Below are 14,592 nucleotides of genomic sequence, written 5' to 3' on the forward strand. Positions count from 1 at the left end.
GACCAGCGTGTGTGTGTGTGTGTGTGTGTGTGTGTGTGTGTGTGTGAACAACGCATCGTGCACAGCTCGGAATTTCATTTGCATACATGACTAGTTTGCCCCTGGTTCGGTAGGAAGCCGCAATCTGACTGAACCTGGACTGAATGACCCTGTATACACAGAGCAACAGGAGAGCTAACGTTAGCATAAATCCAAGGGAGGGCTTTTCAAAGTGTAACTAGCCATTTGGCATGTCTAAACGCAAATAAATTGTTTTGTTTCACTGCAAAGAATGCCCTCTTTCAGTTTATTTCATATCCGAACAAGCCCCACTCAGCACCTGTATACTGATTTCATACTTCTAAATTAATAGCTCCATACCCATTATGTTTAAATGACAGCCACTATAGGTATAGTAGGTAGGAAAGAGAACTTCACAGACCATCACAGCCATCATGTGTTGTTACCACCTACTCACCAAATTTGAGCCAATCGTGGTGTCATACTGCTGACGGAAGGGCACTTTGATTGGTGCATATGAATCGGTCATTGTCAAGACATCTTTAGCTCCACCCATTATGGCAATTAACCCTAACTCAGGGAAACCCCTGAATCGCCTGCGTGTCTACAGGTGGATTGGCATTCCATTCAAGTTCATACCCATTCCTCAGGGGTACAGCTGCAGGGGGTTTCAACCTCAAAAGCCTTCAAAAAGGGGAGTGGAAGATCATAAAAGCAAACTACACTACATGACCAAAAGTATCTGGACACCCCTTGGTCTGGGGCTGTTTTTCATGGTTCGGTGTTAGGCCCCTTAGTTCCAGCAAAGGCAAATGTTAATGCTACAGCATACAATCACATTCTAGATGATTCTGTACTTCCCCAAACTGTTGGGGAAGGCCCCTTCCTGTTTCAGCAAGACAATGCCCCTGGGCACACAGGGAGGTCCATATAAAAATGGTTTTGTTGAGAACGGTGTGACTGGCCTGCACAGAGCTCTGACAATTTGAAAGCCAACAGCGAGGCCTAATCGCCCAATCAGTGCCCAGCCTCACCAATGCTCTTCTGGATGAATTTAAGCAAATCCCGGCAGCAACGTTCCAACATCTAGTATAAAGCCTTCCGACAAGAGTGGAGGTTGTTATAGCTGCAAAGGCTGGGCCAACTCCATATTAATTCCCATAAATTTGATATTGGGTATGTATTGAGTTGGATGGCAGGTGTCCACATGCTTTTGGCCATGTAGTGTACCTTTCTACTCTACTATCACCTGGAAAAGAAACTGACGGAGTCATATCTGAGAGGCAGGAGGCCTTACCTGCATGTGCAGAACTGCACAGCCTTCCCGGATTTTACCCACAAGATCACACCTGTGCATTTAAATGGCGCCAACTTCAAAAACAGCACTTTGAAAAAGAGAGGAGCACCTGCTTTAGTTCACTCAAAATCAAAAGGAGCCTATCGGCCTTAACAGGGTGTGCTTTTCTCCCAGGGTTACAATTCCGGCAATCTGTAGATAGTAGCCATAGCTACGGATGGACCACTGATGGATGGAGCGGATTCAGGCCCTATCCCCAGCAGGCACCAGAGGAGAGGCGGAGTTTGGGTGAATCTCTTTCAGTGTTCATGGTTCACCCTCACATCCACTGACCTTTCATAGCATGCGACAGGTGAAGACAGCCTCAGACAATACAATACACATATACACACACACACACACACACACACACACACACACACACACACACACACACACACACACACACACCACACACACACACACAACACACACAAAACACACACACACACACACACACACACACACACACACACACACACACACACACACACACACACACACACACCAGGAATGGACATGGTCACACACATATACACACACACACACACACACACACACAGTTGATATCGCCTCAGAAGCTGCCTTCAAACACACCACGGTGAAGCCTGACTTCACACTACACCATTTGGGATCTGCACAGCACAGCTTCATGAAAAAGTAATGAGACTGTGCGTTTAAGTCATGTATACTACACGTGTCAAAAACATATTGCACCCATATATTACAAAACATGTCAAAATATAGCCTACTTCCCACAAATAGACTTCATATTAAAACACACACCACAACAAGAATACACCTGCACTGTATATTTCCTCTCCCATCTAATTTCACTTTAGTCTTAAAGGGCTGCCAGTGTGGAGATGAGCTATTAGCATCTTGCAGAGCACAGCACCCTGACCCCCCAGCCCCCCAGCCCCCCAGCCCCCCCACTCGATCCACGGCGAGATAAGACAACACGCAATTACAGCGCACAGGAGCGGGGACGTGGCTCAATGCCGCAACGGGGAAAAAGAAATGGCTGATCAATAGCCATCGATCGCCGTGGCAACAGTCGTCCCAGCTCCACATTATGTCAGACATAAAAAGACTCCCCCCACCCCCACCTCCACCCCCACTCCTTCCTTTCAGATCAGTGCTGCAAATTAAACGCTCCCCTGGTGACTCTCCCCCTAGCCAAAGCCGTGGAAACGGGGCGCGGGGAGGGCCGGCGGAGGACCGGCGGGCGGCGGCGGCTCCATAACGAGCCGCCACCGCGTGGCGGCGGGCGCGAGACACCGGGGCGGGCCGCCGCGCGCCAGACCGCCACGCGCGTCGGCGCACATGCACGCGGCTGTCAGCGCAGCGCCTGGTGAGAACGCCGCCGCGGAACCTCAGCGTAGCGCCCCGACTCGCGATTAGCGGGGGGGGGGAGTAACACCAGTGTAACACCAGTGTAACAGTTGTGAGATGCACGGGAGAGCATCTAAAACAGTAATCATCCCTCACTAACCAGTAACGGCAACTTCAATTGTCACAGCTGATGAAACTAAGAGCAGGTAGATGAACGGTGCCTTGAATTCACCACCAGCTCCTTCCTTTCTCTCTGTCACGACTCGGGGGCACCACGCAAAATAATTCAGAAAATTAAATAAATAAAATGACAAAATGATTTAGAGGGTGGGGAAAAATCAGACAGCGTCTCACCTCTGTAGCAAACTGTCAGCCAGAGCAGCTGGATAAACTGCCCGCCCAGCTCGCACACGTCCCAACCCAACATCGCGCCCCCTTGTCCGCTTCCAGATCCGCTCGAGAGAATCCGCAGGGGGAAGAAAAAAAAAAAAACACGCGAAACAAAAACAAACAAACAAAAAAAAAAAACCAAACTACCGGAACGCCGGGGAAAGCTTCGGGAGCGTGAACATTAAGGGAGGGATCGGTCACGCTTTCCTTTCTCCTGCTGACACACAGACAGAGAGCTGGAGAGACTGAGAGAAAGAGAGAGAATCCGTGGGTGGGGGTGGCAGCGGTGGGGTGGGTGGGAATCGGGGGGGGGAGAAGAGAAGGGATGGTGAGGGGGTGAGTGAGAGAGAGACAGAGAGAGAGAGAGTGAGTGAGAGAGTGAGAGACAGAGAGAGAGAGACAGAGAGAGAGTGGGTGAGAGACAGAGAGAATGAGAGACAGAGAGAGAGAGAGAGAGAGAGAGAGAGAGAGAGAAAGAGAGAGGGAGGGAGAGAGAGAGAGACGTTAACCGAACTGATGATCTGTGGGTAATCCACGCAGAGGCGAGAGCCGCGTGTGGAGAGCCAGTCGCCGCAATGAGGGGTGGTAATGTGGAAATCACATTCCTGTTCACAGACACTATCGATTCACCAGCAGGAGAGAGGGAGGGAGGGAGAGAGAGAGAGAGAGAGAGAGAAACGAGCCCCTCTGCCTCAGCCCAGCCCCACTACCACCTCCATCACTCATTAGCTGGGCGGCTGCGATGATCTCATCCCTCCCCCCTCCCCTCTCTCCCCTCTCTCCCTCATGCTCCCTCTCCCCCTTCTCTTTATCTTTCTCTCCTTCTCTTTATCTCCCCCTCTCTCTCTCTTAGCAGAGCACGCTGTGGAATATAAAAGGGAGCTCCCCTCGGTACTGCAGAGAACTCTCTCGCTCTCTCTCTCTCTCTCCCTCTCATCCCTACTCCTCCCTGTCAGTCAAACACCCCTGCCCCCTCAGTCAAATACCCAGCCTGCTCATCAGTCAAACCGCGTGCCTCTCCCCACCCCGCCCCAAAACAGGCCCCGACATCGCTATCCACACAAGGGGGCGCACCCCTTTGATCTCTCAGCCAGGCAAGGTCCTCCCCGTCTCTCTCTCTCTCTCTCTCTCTCTGCCTCCCTCCTTATCTCTCTCTCTCTCTCTCCCTCTCCCATCTCTCCATCTCGCTTGCTCACTGTGATCCGAGCAGAGACCCCACGATGCACTGCGTTATAACGCTGTACGGAGCAGGATGCTGGAGAGCAGCGAGACAGTGACTGGTCTGGGGCTGGTCTTCCTCTGCTCCTCTCTTCATTCGCTCCCTCGTTCCTTTACATTCATTAACCGCTCCCACCCTACTCTCAGACAGCAGAGGAGCACAGAGCTCAGAGAACTGAACACAACAACTATGGCATAGTCTAGAGGGGTTGCGGGTTCAAATACTGAAAGGAATCACTGTAGCTGTACATGCGAGCGAAGGCAGTGAACTAAAAAATCTTTCAGTGAACATCCACGTCTTAAAACAAACTATTTCAAATGCCAGTTTCTCAGGAGCTGGATCTAAGTGCAAAGCGCTCTGTCCATAACGGTCAGCACTTAAATTTTTAGTCAAGTGTCCCCCTTCCTTTGGTTTTCTTTTGACTGCCAAAATGTTTTGTCATTTTCATCAATTCAAGTCAACATGAACAGAGGTAAAACAACTGAAGACCAGTGAACATTCAGGCCAGAGCATGGGGCAGTTAGACTGAATTTAGCCCACGGTTCGCATTTAGCTCCTCACTGTTAACAAGGATACATCTAAATCTGACCACTGATCACAGGAATGCCAATATTGCTCTTTGAAGGAGAGCATGAATCTTACTTCTACACATCCAAAAACAAGAAGACAGTAATTCGCTCGCTGTCTACTTCAAATGGTACCACAAAAAAAAAAAAAAAAGGTCTCGAAGCCGCTTTGCTTTTTTACAGGCTGGTTAGCGTCTGTAACAGGAAGTGTTTGGCAGCCGAAGAGCTCTAAGAGACAGCACGTCTTCCTGTGTGAGTCACGCTGCATCGTTCAGTGCAGATCTCCTCCCGTCTGCGCACCATAAGAGAGGCCTCGAATGGGCTTTAACATGGCTGAACACCTTGGTCCAAATTAAACCGAACTCCAGCAGTCCATAGCATCGCAGCGATAAATGAAAACTGGTGAGCGGCTCATTAAATTGGCTGTTCACCATAAATCATTTTAATCAAATACCTACATTACCCATGTCATGATGTCATGAACCATACATTGTGCCTGACTGCACCTGCGGTGAATTTTAAAAGTTGCCCAAGAAACCACTGCCATTGGCTCTGATTGGGTGAGAAAACTGCAGACATGGCAGAGGGCTACATAACTTTTCACAGAAGGGCTGATGGTAAGTGGAGTCCAAAGCCAATTACTATTGTTCAGACAGGGAAAAATTAAGACCCCTAGTGCATACACAAGAAAAACAAATCAGACAATTAAATCTGAAATATTGAAAACTCAATATATTGCAATTCAGAATACAAACAATATATGGGAAATATACAACAGAAGCAACGTTAATGTAAATTCATAGGATTAATACTTCAATATTCTGCATTCCAATATATATTTCAAAGGCACTTAAACACGAGAACAGATTTTATTTGGGTCAGTTTAATAGTTCAATATATTTAATATGAAAAGGTGCAACATTATAACTCTTGCCACAATTGAAATAGTAAACAGCAGCATTTTCTTTAGTAAGATGTGTGACACAGTGTGTAGGGCAGCCTGCTCTCCAGCCAAACTGTCCCCCACAAGCGGGCGGGGGGGTCAGATCCCCGCCATGTGACCCCCCTCCCTCTCTATCCGTTACCCACTCTGCTTTCTCCCTTTTTATAGCAAAACATATTTTATTCACTTTCACTAATACAGCTACTTTCACAGAGACACTGTCACAAAGAGGCTTTACAGTCACAATACAAAACCTGGCCCGAACCCCCTAAACTAAGCAATTGAGGTAAAGAAAAAAAAATACTCCCCACTGGACAGAAAACCACTGAAATAAAAAAGGAGGGAGGACTGTCCACATTCAGTGCATGCTGATAAGTCTCCATCTCTTACTGATGTCTGATAAACTAGCCTATATCATGAAGTCCGCTGGTCATTTTCTAAATTAATAGGCCTGTTTGCACTTTAAAACAACAACAATTTGAATTAATCTCTCTAAATAAATTGCAATAATTTTTTTTATTTTTTTTTTTTAAAGCCAGGTATAAAATTGCCCATAGAATCAGCTGTGGATACAAATGTCAAATAAACAACAGGCAGGCTTAGAGCTTCAAAAAAAGAAATCCATTTCATTTTAAAAGAATGGCACACTGTTGTTATGAATACTATTCATCACTCCCCAAACAACATACTGCACAATCCATCACACGATTCCTGTCGAACGTGTTCAAGCGTTCTATGTTTTTTTTTTCCCAAGCGTTCCTAAACATACATCTACTTTCTGAAGGCGGCTCTTCGTGGCACAGATACTGGAATGAATGCCAAGCTCAATTCTCCTCAGAGAAAAGATCTGCGGTTTGCCAAATGAAACCTACAATACATGAAATGTAGTCAAAGCAGTATTATACGGCAGCCAATCGGATAACTCGTTTCGAGTACCGGCTCCCTCCGGCCATGTGTCATAAATATCTCGACGCCGGTTGAAGGCACAGTTTAAGGTTTCGTGCAACAGCAGTGGCGATAAATCAGACTACTGCTTTCACTGAATACCTGTGCATGTCTTTATCTGTGCCCATAACTGTGAGTGGGTTGCTGAAATTGACAAAAAATATTTGTATTTTTAAAAAAATAATTCTACAGCTAGACTGAAAAAATGCCCGGGGGGGAAGATGCACTGCAGTTTGCCGCCTTCTCGTGAATGCCGCGTTTCCTTCGCCGCTTGCTCAACGCGGTGAGCTCAGCGGCTGCTTAACGCAGAGAGAAAATGTCCCGGAAGTGAGCGGCTCCTCACTAAACCACCCATCGGCACAGACGGGGGGGGGGGGAGCAGAGCGTGGTAGTTAGGGAACCGGCTTACAACTCAGAGATCACCGGTTACCAGCCTAATGAGGTGCTACTGAGAAAGATAGCTACCTGGAATTCCTCTAGTAAAAATACCCAGCTGCATAAATAAAGAATGTACAGTAAGATGCTGTAGATAAGAGAATCCGCTGACTAAACAACAAATTGAATATTCAAAGAACGGACCAGCTAAATGATTGGCTAAAACGCAGTACAGTGAACATTAAACGCAGGTCTTTAAAATGCAGAGGCGTCACAGAACTTACACTGTGTGAGCAAAGGGAAGTGAGAGGGATAACCGACAACAGGAAGTTAAGCCTGTACGCTCTGCCACTCGGCCGCATTGCTTCAGAGCAGGGCATGCCGCACAAGCTCAAACCACTTTTCATAAGTGACTTATGAAATGACTTGAGTATCAACACCAAATGAACAGCAGGATGCAATGTAGGAGTTCATATCTACCGAGCGGGCGACAGTCTCCCGGTCACAGACCACCACTTAAGAGAAGGAACAGCCGGCAGCGGCAGGCTCCGCAAGGCCACAGATGCACAGGAACGGAAAATCCTCTTTTTCACAGAGCGCTGAGAGGAGTGAGGACAGCTTTCCCGAGGGAGGCGGGAAGTGTGGAGAGGGGACAGAGTTTCAGAAGAACTCATTTCGCCTGCCTGCTGCTGACTGGGTGTGAAGCAGCGGCCGGCTCCTCTCAGAGGGCACGCCCAACGGCTTCCTCTTACCGCCAAACAGGCGGCATGCCGCTGCTGAGCGTCTCACCCGAGAGCATTTCCCCAAAAAACACAGCCCCGTTTCACAGAATTATGCAAACGCATAAGCATGTTATATGTAGGGATACGCAATAGGGAAATTCTGGGGTCGATGTTAATGAGCCGTATTTGACAGCCAATTACAGAACCTTGTTCTACATTATAGCACAATAGGAAACTGCCGTTAAGCTTCCACATTCGTGGAAGACGTAGATGAGCACAGACATCACCTTATGAAGGAAAATGTAACAAATTAAATTTGCGTAGCACACACTCTGTTACTCACGACAGGAAACAAGCGAGGCGATGAACTCTGGTTTCCCTGGGGGGTGGGGGTGGGGTGCGCTAGCTACTGCACTAAAGATGAATTCATCGTTAGCGGAGCGGTTAGGCAGCCTCAGGAGCAATATTTGTAGTTCTCTACAATATTCAAACACGCTTACTTCCTTATTAAGCAGAGACAAAAAGCCTACAGAACTAGAGTCCCTGTGTAGGTTTGCCTGTGTGTTTGGCTTTCAAAAATGATCAATTAAAAATAAACAATAAGAGAGGCTCAGATGACTATGATTAGACTGACTTTATGAGCATGACATTCTCCCTTAATTTACACCATCAGTGGAGCATCAAACCTCTGTGACTTGTGTGTGTCTCATCATCAAATTGGCCATAATCTTATCTCATCAGCAGATACGACATAGATACGATTACCATGCATCCCTTGTTATGTATGATTCTATGCAGACACAATTAAACCCAGGGTTTTAGTTGGATAACCAAGTCCAGCCCCCAAAGCAACAGGTGGCCTTTTTCAAGGACCACTCATGTAAATGCTTAATATAGTCTACCCAAGAAAACTCTACAGCTGGCTTTACAGTCGGTTTTATTTTCGCAGAGAAACTCAAGGTGACCTTTTAAAATGTCACTGCGGAACAGTGCCGGGGGAAGTGCGGCGGATGGACTGACACAGCATCGGCACGAGGCTGCGTTCTGGCTTCTGATCTTACTTCCTGGTTCGCGCTACGGGGAAGTAGGCTAAGTGCCCGAAACCATTTTCTGAAAAGGGCTTGTAGTACGAGCGTAAAAAAGGAACAAAAAATATTAACATAGCTAACAAGCAGAGCTTTGTTAATGCCCCCGCGACTACCTGACCCCGCCCTTTCCCCTCGGGGGAGAAGTGCTACTGTCAGTGACGGAGCTTTTTGGTTACAAGCACTGGAATAAAAATTAAGAAATAAATAAAAAACCAAAAGGGACACGTCTGTTCCTGCAGCTAAACGCCCCGCCCCAAATCTGCTTAAGCAGGTACCCCTGCTTTCTGACACTGCAGAAGTGGCCCTGTTGAGACAGGCATCTTGCAGCATCCTAATTCTTTTCATAGAATCCCAGAGCTGGGAGCTGAAATGGCTTTTATACACCTCTCATAAGCAGGAGTGATGCTCCAATGTGCTGACATCTGTCACTGTTAGTGTCTGTCAATCAATCAATGGCAGCGACACTGAAACAGGTTATTTATAGGCTTTCCTAGCAGTGAGAGACAAGAGAAGAGAGTGTGTGTGTGTACATGTAGCTGTGTGTGTGTGTGGTGTAGGCACATATACATGTAGCTGTGTGTGTGTGTACGCATATACATGTATGTGTGTGAGTGTGTGTGGGTGCGTGCGCAACGAAAAAAATCACGCATTGTTTAAAAAACGGCTAGCGAAACCAATGCTGAACCTCTGGCATATATACTGATGAAGGTTAACGATATTTTAACAGCGTTACTCTGTGTACAGTCTTTTATGCGCAGTGGCCATGTGGGAGGGGCGGGTTCCCCTTTCTTTCCATTTTTTATAGTCAATCGCCTGTAAAACCAATTTGCCCCCCTTCCCTGCCTGCTGCCTCCGAACGCGGCACGCTTGCCCAAGCCGAGGCATTTACACGCGCGCTTTATGTTATTGTGGACGATTGCGTTCGTTTCATTTCTGGCTCGGGTAATCGGTTTTTCGCAGAAGGAGAGCCGCATAAATCTCTCCCAACAGCTTGAGGTGGGAAAAGGCAGATTCTAATGTTCTTCAGGCAAAAAAATATATTTTTGTAGTCCCCCCCCCCCCCGCTTGTATTTAATGCATCTCTGAACACAAACTCCACTTCAGCACAACCTCTTTTGATAAAGGGACAATCGCACTGGGAGGTACGGCAGTGGACTGAAAAGCATGCTGGGCCTGCTGCAGCGAGGAAGTATTCGGCTGGACCCTCAGGGGCCCCGAGTTTTTAAACCAGTCAGCTGGAGGGCCAGTCAATGGGGCGCACTCGTGACATCCCTCTCAACGCTCTTTCCGGGGCGCGCTTCCGGACAACGACCGGCGGTTTGTCACAGAATCTGACATTTGCTAGATTTTTTACCAGCCCAGAGGTTACAGGGCTGATTAATGGTGGCCTGTGAAGGGGAGCCAATATCCTGTGGCACTAGAGAAGAGAGCTGCGAGTCTCAGGCCTACTGCGATGCGTTAGCGCCACGACACATTAGCGCTGCCTGCGATATGTTAGCACTGTAATAAATTAGCGCTGCCTGCGATATGTTAGCACTGTAATAAATTAGCGTTGCCGACGATATGTTAGCACTGCGATACGTTAGCGCTGCTCAGGCGCGAAAGCTCCAGCTCAACCTGAGAGGAAACGAAAGTCAGAAATGATGCTGGGTTGCTGAGAAGCAGGCCGTTCCCCCACCCTTTTTTTTTTTTTTTTTTTTAAACTGTATTTTTATTTCCCAGCGGGAAGTTTATGTGTGTGCCAGCAACATCCTGAAATGCAAAAAACAAAAAGCAACTAAGAAATAAACAAAGCAATGTAGAGCACTTATCATGCATTTGTGGTTACCGAGCAAATATGTTGCTGTACAGCTTTGTGCGATTGTTCTTCCCTCGTATTTTTAGGCTGGCAGGAAGCAGGCAGAGCAGCTCATTAATGAGCCGCATTGAGAGGTACAGCCAATGCTTTCCTGACAGGAGTTTGGCTTTGGCCGATTGATCTCGCTGGGTAACTACCTGTATCTGAGACCACTCGTGCCTTATCGCCATTTACGCGGAATGCCAAGGAGCAGGCATTACGGTACATTTACACATTTCTCAAAGTCACATTTCACTTCCTCTTCCTCCCAGTAGACGAAGACAGAAAATGAGGGCTGCTCACTGTACTGATGTTAAATACTTATCCACGAACTGCCGTGAATATGGACGCGTGAATCTGTGTGCATGCGAACACCACATACACTCACCAAAACCCAGGCAGGTAAAGTAATACAGACACACACATACATACATGACAGACACACAAAAATACATATGCCCATGCATGCGTGCAAACACACACACACACGCATATATAAGCAGACTTGCACAGACACACACACATGAGAAACAGGCAGAAATACACACAGATACAAAACCAACTACCCACGCATTTGCAAATTGCAGCCTTTGCAGAGGATGTTAAAGCTGCAAAACTACTGCTTTTGTGGTTAAGCAGTAGGATCTGGCCATACTTAAGCTTCTCCACTGAGGCTTACAGTTATTCTAACAGGTGACATCAAGGGTTAACTTTCTGTACCTTTTCTACAACGAGAAACACGGAGCACAGAACTTATTTCATTGTGCATGCAGAGGGTCTGGCGTGCCCTTGACCTTCTTGTGACATAAACAGTTCCAGAGTCTGATTAATAATGGATTGAAATCAATATTTCATTACAAGAAATCTGCGTCCCTTCTGTGTTCCTCTTTCTAATCGTTCCTTTTTTTATTTCAGAATTTATAGGAGGAAAGGCTTATTAATTATGATGCGGTAAACGCCTCGTGTCTAAGAGACAGAGTGCAAGAGACTGTCGAAAGGCCTAAGGAAAGATGCAAAAGAATTTGGACAGCCTGCGTGCCAAGGTGTCAGTCTTCAGCATTTAATTTACAAGACTCACATTGGTAACGAGTCAAAATCCCCATGAATTGACAACAAATCAACCAAGACTCTCAGCACACCACAGCAAGCTTACGTAGTTCACGACAGGATTAGATTTCCAATTGACCTTTTGTGTTGCGAATTAAACCTCTAATTTCTTAAATCCCACAAGTGTTTCCTGTATAAGACCAAAAAAGGTAGGCCTATAACCAACTAGTTTGAAAAAAGACACTCCGCAGCTGTAAATGGTTGCAAGGAACGCATGCACATTCCTTGCATGAGAAGTTTGAATTCATTAGAAAAAATTCACTTTTAATCGAAGTGAAATTCCTGTTCGTACTTGTTCGCGCATGTGGGCTTTGCCCAGAACCAATCTCGTATATTGGCTACGGTCGTTTCGTGTTTTTTAACTACTTTAGGGAATGGTTACACTGACAACTTCGAGCTTGATAAAAAGTTGTGTAGCCTGGTATCCTACCTTCTTTTAAATTACCGTCCCGCGCAATAAAGTTCAACACGGATTAGTCATTTAGATGAATGGAACTGTTTGAGTTTTCATAATCACATCAAGTAGCCTACTTACCTCCATTTTGTTCTGAAAACAAGTGTAAACAGAAAATCAGTGTTTAGTGAACCGCACTTTGCATAGCTAATTACTGTAGCCATCACACTTCTGCATCCACTCTTGCCGACTATCAACATGGAGAATCTTACAAACGCGGATACCTTTTAAAATGACAATATATTATAACGCTGGAAATATTATTAATTGCCTTAATTTGCATTAATTGCCAGCAACGGAAAGCTAGTGTCTCACTTGCAGATAATTCGGCGGTTACCTTTCGACGCAGTTCTCCTACCCAGCCCCAGGGACAGCAAATTAGAAAATGACTTGAATCTGTCCTAATTCTGATGCCAATTTTCTCCGATTTCACTCATCGACTGAACTTTCACTTTGCGCCACTTAAACCACCTCGCGTTTCTTATAACATTACAATCAAACAAACAAACAAAAAAGAATAACAATTAAATAACCTTACCCCTAAGTTCCGACGGAGCGACTTGATCAGAAAGTTTTGAGATGCTGTGCGCGAACTCCGGTCGATAGATTCAGGAACAAGAGGGAACCAATGAGAGGGGTGGGTGATAAGGCCAAGTTTCTTTAACTACACAAAGCACTTTTTAGTTCCTATCCAATTTCCCAGACGTATAATAATTAAGGGGGAAACATCCCATTTTAATTATTATTGCAAATGATTGCGTTCTCAAGTAAACGCAATCTATTTAAATGTTATGGGCCATTTTCCGGCAATTCTTTAGCCTATTATAGTTTTAAGTCGGTTATTTTAAATTACTTGATCTCGCGCGTTATTCCCCTTGCACACACAGTAAAATACCCATACTACGCCGTATTTTCGCAGTTCTGCATTATCATTATATTCGAAGGATGAATATTATCACAAGGGAAATTACCTGTGAAGTCAGCTGTGAGTTCCGGACAGTAAATAAAGTAGGTAAGATAATGGCAAATTGCGTAATGAAAAACAACACGTCTTCTTTTAGAAGTGAAAGTTAAGCATAGAGCTTCTTTAGGGACTCGCAAAGAGTAGCCTAGCTTACCTGTAAAATAATAGCCTACCAGGTATTGTGCGAGGTCGTTCTTGTGTTTTCGATCTTGAGGAGTAATTGTGCCATCTAGGGGTGTACGTAAAAAGCAGCCGAAGATAAGAAAGACTGAAGTGAATTCGAAAATTCTACTTCTGAAAACTGGATCTGAATCGAGTTACTGCAAACATGGCAGCTCAGCACTTGTCGGTGATGGCTGCAGTGTCTACAAGCTTTTATTTCAGGTGGGCTGTTAATCAGCTGATTAACCATATTGTGTTTATTCAAACATCTTACAGCAGTATCCCTCTACAGAAGAGCAGCTCCTGTTGAAGGAGAACCTGCCGAACCATTGCCCAGCAAGACCCATACATAAATGAACCCATTTTACTTATTTACAGTTCCTCAGCTATAAAGTGGTCAATTCAGGGGGCCCTTAACAAATAGTAGTTTGAGAACCTCCACAATATGTTATTTGAGGAAGCTGTCACAAAGATAGAAAGCCGAAGCTGAGCCATATTTGTATTTGTTGCTGAAAACCACAACCCATGTTCATATAAATGATGACACGACACAGGCACAGGAACTTCCACCAAGAACAAGAGCTGGGAAACACAATATTTAAAAATAAGCAGTGGTGTGTGATCACTGAAGTGTTAATGTGCATTGAGCGGGACTACAGACAGCTCATCCTGGGGCCTCAAAGTTACTAAGCACACCCCTGGAGCCACCATTTCAGTCTGCACCGTGCTTCTCTTCCCTTTCCCACTGCCTGGAACCTCTGAAAGTGAACTCTCCACTTAACAGGAACAGTGTCTCAAAGAAGAAAGCAGCAGCTCCAAAAACGGCCTTGTTCAAAAGTTCTCTCATCCTCCCAAGACCCAGCAATTCATTTCTGCTCCCTGTAGGGAACCTGTGTCTCTGGGCTTAATCTCAAGAGCCACATTATAGGCTGAAACCTACACTGCAAGGGACATTCAATAAAAATACTTCTTGAGAATACTTTCACTGCAACGCCTTGTTGTATCGTCAAAAATTTTCTTCCAAGTCTCAGTAAATTGTGGGGAAATTATCTTCAATCCAGATTTATAATACGCAAATCTGGTATTTGATAACACAGTGAATCAAAGTATTCATAAAATAATAAAACGTGGGTCAATTTTAATCAGTTC

The 14,592-nt window shown here is 45.8% G+C and overlaps 1 protein-coding gene across 3 annotated transcripts in view; it reads right to left on the minus strand.

The window, feature by feature from the left end:
- arhgdig (Rho GDP dissociation inhibitor (GDI) gamma) overlaps nucleotides 1–13,014 on the minus strand; it is a 38,530-nt gene extending 25,516 nt beyond the window's left edge. The window contains exon 1 of one of the 3 annotated variants that reach the window (XM_064316549.1): nucleotides 12,856–13,014. Coding sequence is in view for 1 of the 3 variants with exons in the window: in XM_064316548.1 (XP_064172618.1) it covers nucleotides 3,026–3,098 (73 nt within the window). In the remaining 2 variants the exon portion in view is untranslated. Of the gene's footprint in view, nucleotides 1–3,025; nucleotides 3,185–12,654; nucleotides 12,679–12,855 lie in introns of those variants that run through there. The other 2 variants (XM_064316550.1, XM_064316548.1) reach the window with 2 other exon arrangements.
- Nucleotides 13,015–14,592: the final 1,578 nt, after the last annotated feature.

This window comes from Anguilla rostrata, chromosome 17 (assembly GCF_018555375.3).
Source record: "Anguilla rostrata isolate EN2019 chromosome 17, ASM1855537v3, whole genome shotgun sequence".
Lineage (NCBI taxonomy): Eukaryota > Metazoa > Chordata > Actinopteri > Anguilliformes > Anguillidae > Anguilla > Anguilla rostrata.